Below are 7,208 nucleotides of genomic sequence, written 5' to 3'. Positions count from 1 at the left end.
AGAGCGTGGACTCTGGGGCCTGAATTACCTATGTTTGAGTTCTGACTTCGCCCCTTACTAGCTCTGTGAACTAACCTCTCTGTGCCTTAGCCTCCTTATCTGCAAATGGGGATAATCTATCTATCTACCTCAGAGGGTGGTTGTGAGGATTAAAGGAGGTAATATACAGTGTGTAAAAGAATTAAGCATTGTCACAGAGTAAGCACCATATATAAGCATTTGCTATAGTTATTCTGTACTATAAACCTGTACATTAAAATCTTTGGTGATCACTAGAAGTTTTTTGATCAAAGTGTCTTCTAGTGCTGTTAGCCCTTAAATTTCTTCAGCCAGCATTTACTATGCCAGACTCACATAATAAATCAATGAAAATGTGGCAGTATGTAATATTAAATTGATGGTGTGATTATAAAATGCCAAGAATATATTCAGAAGAATGTTTACAGGCATGTTTTGAACACCTACCTTGGATCATAAGCTGTACTATTAAGATGAAATCTTAAATGTCAGTGAACATATACGAATGTATATAGTTACATTTATTACATGATTTATGATAATGAAGTGTAACATTTAGAGCTATAAATAAAAAATGAAGTCTCTTGGTTTCTGTAATAGGCCTATTGTAGTTGTTATTAGATATCAACCCATGGTTTGCAGTCCCTGCTGGTTCTCTCCAGTGATTTCATATTCACTTTGAATTTAGGTGGTAGTCCTCATAGGGGAGATGGAAAAATGAAATGTATATAACTGGAATCCTGCCCCTCTCACACTGAGTGGGTAGAGGTGTGTCATCAAAAGCTCAGAGCAGCAGCTGAGCTAGAAAAAAGGGGTGAGGGTTCACTTAAAACTCCTTGTGTTGGGCCTTCTGTTCCTTTGCCCCCCAGGTACCTGACTAAGCTCAGAGCACTCTCTCTTGGTGTACATAGTGTACATGGTAATAAAACTTAGTGCTGAGTAATTTAGGGCAGACACTTACCTTAAACTGTGACTCAACATATTCCTCAAAGGCCAATCAAAGGGGAACTGACCAGGCCCTCCCCTCCGCCCTCTCCCTCAAGAACCGTGTCAGTTCCGCCCCCTCATCCCTCCTCTTGTGCCAGTTTCTTAGCTGAAATTTGAAGTCTAGGTGTCACTGTCCAGTTTTTCTCCCATGTAAATGGACGAGGGCTACTTGTCCTTCTCCCAACATTTGGGGATAGAACATTGCCTTCTGGGGGGATGAGAGGGCTGGCTTCCTGGGTCCTCTTGGCATTGGTTCCTCTGAGCACCCACTTTATTTTCCTCTCCCACTGACTCTAAGTCTTGTAACTCTAATTAGTTTTGTGGATCCAATACTTACTTTTGGTCCAGTTACCATACAGCGTGGTGGTAATGCATATCATTATTAGTTTGATTGATCCCAAAAAGTGTTTTAGAGACGCCACCTAAACTTGTTTTAAGTGAAATCTCTGCTTTTGCTTCCTCAACCTCTGAATGTCAGCATACCAAAGTGTTGATGAATATTTAACTTTATTACGTCCACATGTAACTATAAGGAAGTTGAAGGACTCACAGAACACACTCATACTTTTGCCACTTAATTATTTTCTTTTAGGTCCTAATTTTTCTAATTATAATTTTACCACTATATTCACACAAATATTCTTAAGTGATGTAACATCATTTGAGATAAATAAGGGGCTGATTTTTTCCTGTAGCCATCAGTTTACGGTAATAGATCCAAGTTTATTCTTTCAATTTACAATGTTTTTATGACCCAAGATAGGGTCTGTCTTGGTGAATGTCCCATGTGTACTTGAAAAGCATGTGTTCTGCCGTTGGGTGGAGTGTTCTGTGTCCGATCCAATTGGTTGATGGTGCTGTTCAGCTCTTCTGTCTCCTTGCTGATACTGAGAGAGGAATGTTAAAGTCCCCAGTTATAATTGTGCATTAGTTTGTCTTTTCTTTCAGTTGTTTTTGCTTTGTATATTTTGAAGCTGTTGTTAGGTACATACCCATTTAGGATTAAGGCTTCTTGGTGACCTGAAACTTTTATCATTAGGAAATTTGTCTGATATTAACATAGCCTCTTCAGCTTTCTTCTAAGTAGTGTTTACATGGTATATCTTTTTCCATCCTTTGATTTTTAACCTACCTATGTCATTTGAAGGAAGTTTCTTATAGACAGCACATAATTATGTTTTTTTCCTGTGTGTTTAGACCATTTTTGGATTTAGTTCTACCATACCTTATTTGTTTTCTATTCCTTTGTTTCCCCTTTACTGCCTTCTTTTACATTCTATGAGCATTTTTAAGTATTCCATTTTAATTTATCTATTATGATTTTGACTATTACCTCTTTGTATAGGTTTTTTAGTGGTTGCTCCGGAATGAAGTATTTTTAATTCTCAAGTATCTAAGAGTGAGCTTTTTCTTTTTTCAACTACTATACTCTCGCCTGTTGCCAGCTTCTCGTATAAATACTGTAAATGCTCTTGTTCAGGTAACTCAGCTTCTGGAGTTGAGGGAATTTCAAAATCAGAGGAGCTCTGTGAGTCTGCGTTGGTGCTAGGATGCAGCAGCCTTCTTTCCTGAGGTATATGTTTCCCACTGCTTAGAGTGGTTGGTTCTCCAACACCAGGAACTATATTTACATCTTGATGCCTGCTTTTCAAATCACAGTAAGTATCCTTTAGGCAAAATACATTTTGTTCCACCTGAGAGGCGGGAACATTCTCTTTGAGTCTTGGTCTGTGGCCACCTTTGTGCAAGGAGGTAATATCCCCACTGTTTCTCTCTTGGGAAGATAACAAAACAGTGTCAAATTGGCTGTCCCAGCCTTGACTTCCTTGTTCCGATATGTGTGTTGACTGAGAAGAAGTCTGGGAAGAGATGTGAGTTGATTCCCCTTCGGAGTCACTGAAAAGCTTTGGTGACTGAGAGCCTCCCGCCTCTGTGGAGGAAGGGAAGTTTTCCAAACCATCATCTGGGATGTCATCATTTCTTTTAAAGAATACTTCCCACTGTGGTACTTCCATATCAGCCTTTGGCTGGTGATGAGTGACGGGACCCAGATCTCCTTGAGAGGAAGCTGGGATTTGTAGTTCTTCTTCACTTTCACTGTTGGATTCCTCACAATCTATAAAGTTGGCCCAAAGGGAGGTCTGCGTACTCTCTCCTTCGAAGCCTCCTGTGCTTTCTCTCAGGTTTTCAGGCTGGTTTTGTGATACTGCGGTCACTGGAAATGCCTCAGGGTAAAGAGTTTGCTGGTTTGGAACCTTGTGCCTTAAAGGGACTGGCAGAGGATCATCAAAGAGATCATCTTCCTCCACCTCTGTGGGACAAACAAAGCAGGTTTATAGGAAACGGAGAATGCAAAGGGAGCTAACTGTGCTTTTCATTAAAAATCCAGATTGTAGTATTTAGCTACATTTTTAATTTGTGGAATTGCAAATAATAGGGAGTTCACTCTTCCAGGAGAAAGTAAAAGGCCCCTTCTTCTTGGGATGTTCTGAACAATTAACCATCCTTCAATTTCTTATAATGCCAGACTGAGTTGAGAATATAGATCTATGTTCCCCAAATAAGGACACAATGCCTTCAGTGATTTTCAAACCTGACTGGTCATTAGCATCATCTGAAGAGCTTTAAAAAAAAAAAAATACAGCTTTCTGTACCTCATTCCAGACCTACTGAATCCCTGAAGGTGGGCTACCTTTTTATTGATACCTGCTTTGTATCCTCCCAAAATGCACAATATGAAGCCCTAGCCCCAAGGAGATGTATTTAGAAGTAGGACCTTTAGAAGATAATTAGGTTTAGATGAGCTCATGAGGGTGGGACCCTCAGGATGAGATTAACATCACTGTAAGAAGAGGCAGACACATTTCTCACTTTCTCTGTGCCCATGGACGAAGGAAATGAGAAGGCAGCTGCCTACAAGGCAGGAAGTGGGCCCTCACCAAGAACCGAATCTCAGTACCTTGATGTTGGACATCCCAGCCTCCAGAACAGACATAAACATCTGGTGCTTAAGTCACTTAGTCCCTGGTATTTGTTACAGCAGCCAGAGCTGGCTAAGTGCACAAGGCTGTGATAGATATTGGGGGCGGCAGGAGTGGGACACGGATTAGATCAACTTTAACTAAAATACTGAATAAGCCACATTTAATGACAAGAACTAAAAGTCAACAAAATTCATTTTACTGATTTTCTTAAGCATGCTACATTAGCATATAGTGCGCCCAGTCCACTTGAATTCTTAAAATGAGGAACCCTTAGGGGCTGGCCCCGTGGCCGAGTGGTTAAGTCTGCGCTCCACTGCAGGCGGCCCAGTGTTTCGTTGGTTCGAATCCTGGGCACGGACATGGCACTGCTCATCAAACCACGCTGAGGCAGCATCCCACATGCCACAACCAGAAGGACCCACAATGAAGAATATGCAACTATGTACCGGGGGGGGGTGGGGGTGGTGGGCTTTGGGGAGAAAAAGGAAAAAATAAAATCTTTAAAAAAAAAAAAAAATGAGGAAACCTTACTTGGAGGATGAAATTCTCATAACGTAATATATGAAATTCACGTAAATTAAATTGAGAAGGCATGGAATTGGGAGGAAAACAAACATTTTCTTGCCCTCTCATGGCACCTACCTAAGAAGGAAATTAAATGCTCATGAGACTAGCATGAGCCACTTATTGTTCTAGTGCTCAATCTGGTGTTAACTTCTAGCTACCTACTTCTTACAAATGTAACTATTTTCCCAGTGATAAAGAGTGTAGCTAAACATTATGTTTTTAAAAGCCACTAAAAGAACAGAGACCATCATCCAGCTCCCACTTCACCAATGAGACAGGCTCAGAGAAGGTGTGTGACAACACATAGGACAAGAAACTAGATAGGCAGAGCCACGAATCAAACCCAAGTTTTAAAGTACAGGGTTCTATTACGATTTATAATTGTTTAAACAGGCAATTGTTTATCAGATCCTTCTTTTCTAAAAGACTTAAGGTGACTAAGATGTCTAGCTACTGTATTTGTCATCATCCTAGTCTCCGAGGTAAGGTTTTATTTTAAGCCATGAATTATACATTTGTTTTAGCTCCTCTACTAGCATGCCAAAGTTACCTTTTAGGAAATATTTTTGTATCATCTCTAGTTGGACAGTTTCCTGTCCTTCTGGATCAGCGACTATGCCAGTATCATGGTGTGTTTCAACTGTAAAACACTTTAATCTGTTAAAACATTTTCACATTAACTCATCTGTATGTATCTGAAAAACAAGTAAAGTTTCTATACTATTAGTTTATTCTGACATTATGTATTTTTTCTATGTTACAAGAATAAAAAACTTAAAATTTTTCTTTATGAAAATGGAAAGGCATATAACACTGAGAAGATATCACAATAAATATAAAAGTGCTGAAGTCCCTAATAGCATTTACATGCTTTTAAACATACTTAAACCCAATAAAAGAAGGGACAAATGTCATAAATAATTCATACTTTCCACTGTCATGCACGATTGATGTCTGTATGAATTGATATATAATCATAGGAGAGATGTGAAACACACTTATGTGTATAATGTTACTCATCGGGATATTATTTGTAAAACTGAAAAGTTCAAAATAACCTAAATGTGTAATGACAAAGATTAAATATACCATTATATAGTCATAATGCAAAGTATGCAGTCATTAAATTGGTGTTTTTGAAGAATAACAAAAAGTTTCCAATAAAAAGTTTAAATGTATGTGTATACATGTGTATATACATATATATGTGTGTGTATGTGTGCGTGTGTGTATATGTGTATTTCATGTGTGTGTGTATGTGTGTGTGTGTGCGTGTGTGTATGTGTGTATTTCATGTGTGTGTGTGTGTATTTCATGTGTGTGTGTGTGTATGTGTATTTCGTGTATGTGTGTATGTGTATTTCATGTGTGTGTATATATGTGTGTATGTGTATTTCATGTGTGTGTGTATATGTGTGTGCGTGTGTGTATATGTGTATTTCATGTGTGTGTGTGTATAAAAAATGAGGAAATAATAAGGAATAGTCAAAACTGATCCAGAAGTGATAAACAGGAGTAAATCTTCATGATCTTGGATTAAGCAATAGTTTCTTAAAAATGACAACAAAAGCACAAGCAATAAAAGAAAAATTAGATAAGTTAGACTTCATCAAAATTTACAAGTTTACACTTCAAAAGACACCATCAAGAAAGTGAAAATGCAAGCTATAGACTGGGAGAAAGTATTTGCAAATCATATCTGACAAAGGACCTACATCTAGACTATATTAAGAATTCTTACAACTCAGTAAGATCTATAAGCCAAGTTACAAATGGGCAAAAGATTTAAATAGACTATTACCAAAGAAGACAAATAAATGGCCCAAAGCACAGGAAGAAAGCTCAACATCAATAGAGAAATGCAAGTTGAAACTATAATGAGAGACACTTTACCCCCACTAGAATGGCTATAATCAAAAAGACAATAAAAAGTGAGCCCAGTGGCACAGCGGTTGGGTGCGCACGTTCCGATTCAGCAGCACGGGGTTTGCCAGTTCAGATCCCAGGTGTGGACATAGCACCGCTTGTCAAGCCATGCTGTGGTAGGCGTCCCACATATAAAATAGAGGAAGATGGGCACGGATGTGAGCTCAGGGCCAGTCTTCCTCAGCAAAAAGAGGAGGATTGGCAGCAGTTAGCTCAGGGCTAATCTTCCTCAAAAAAAAAAAAACGAGCTAGGATATGGAGAAACTGGAATCCTTATATATTGCTGGTAAGTATGAAAATGATGTGTTCAGTGTGGAAAACAGTTTGTCAGTTTCTTAAAATGTTAAAACAGATTTACTGTGTTATGGACTAACTGCGTCCCCCACCCAAAAATCTGTATGTTGAAGCCCTCACCCCTAGTGTGGCTGTATTTGGAAATGGAGCCTCTAAGGAAGTAATTAAAATTAAGTAAGGTCATAAGGATGGGATCCTGATCTGACAGGATTAGTGTCCTTAGCAGAGGAGACATCAGAGAGCACACTCTCCTACCTACCCCCTGGCACGTGCACCCAGGAGAGGCCACGTGAGCACACAGCAACATGGCAGCCACCTCCAGGCCAAGAGAAGAGGCCTCAGAATGAAACCTGCTTTGCCAGCACCTTGATCCTGGAATTCTCAGCCTCCAGAACTGTCAGAAATTGCTGTGTTTAAGCCCCCTGTCTATTG

The 7,208-nt window shown here is 39.3% G+C and overlaps 1 protein-coding gene across 7 annotated transcripts in view; it reads right to left on the bottom strand.

Annotated features, from left to right (window-relative positions):
- Nucleotides 1-1,567: 1,567 nt before the first annotated feature.
- DCLRE1C (DNA cross-link repair 1C) overlaps nucleotides 1,568-7,208 on the bottom strand; it is a 35,853-nt gene continuing 30,212 nt past the window's right edge. For all 7 annotated transcript variants that reach the window (XM_014855917.3, XM_044761979.2, XM_044761980.2 and 4 more), the window contains one exon: nucleotides 1,568-3,316. In XM_014855917.3, the coding sequence (XP_014711403.2) occupies nucleotides 2,391-3,316 (926 nt within the window). In that variant the 3' untranslated portion in view covers nucleotides 1,568-2,390. The remainder of the gene's footprint in view (nucleotides 3,317-7,208) is intronic.

The sequence above is a fragment of the Equus asinus genome, chromosome 29 (genome assembly GCF_041296235.1).
Source record: "Equus asinus isolate D_3611 breed Donkey chromosome 29, EquAss-T2T_v2, whole genome shotgun sequence".
NCBI lineage: Eukaryota > Metazoa > Chordata > Mammalia > Perissodactyla > Equidae > Equus > Equus asinus.
Note: the sequence above shows the minus strand (reverse complement) of the source record. Positions and strands in the feature narration are given on the sequence as shown.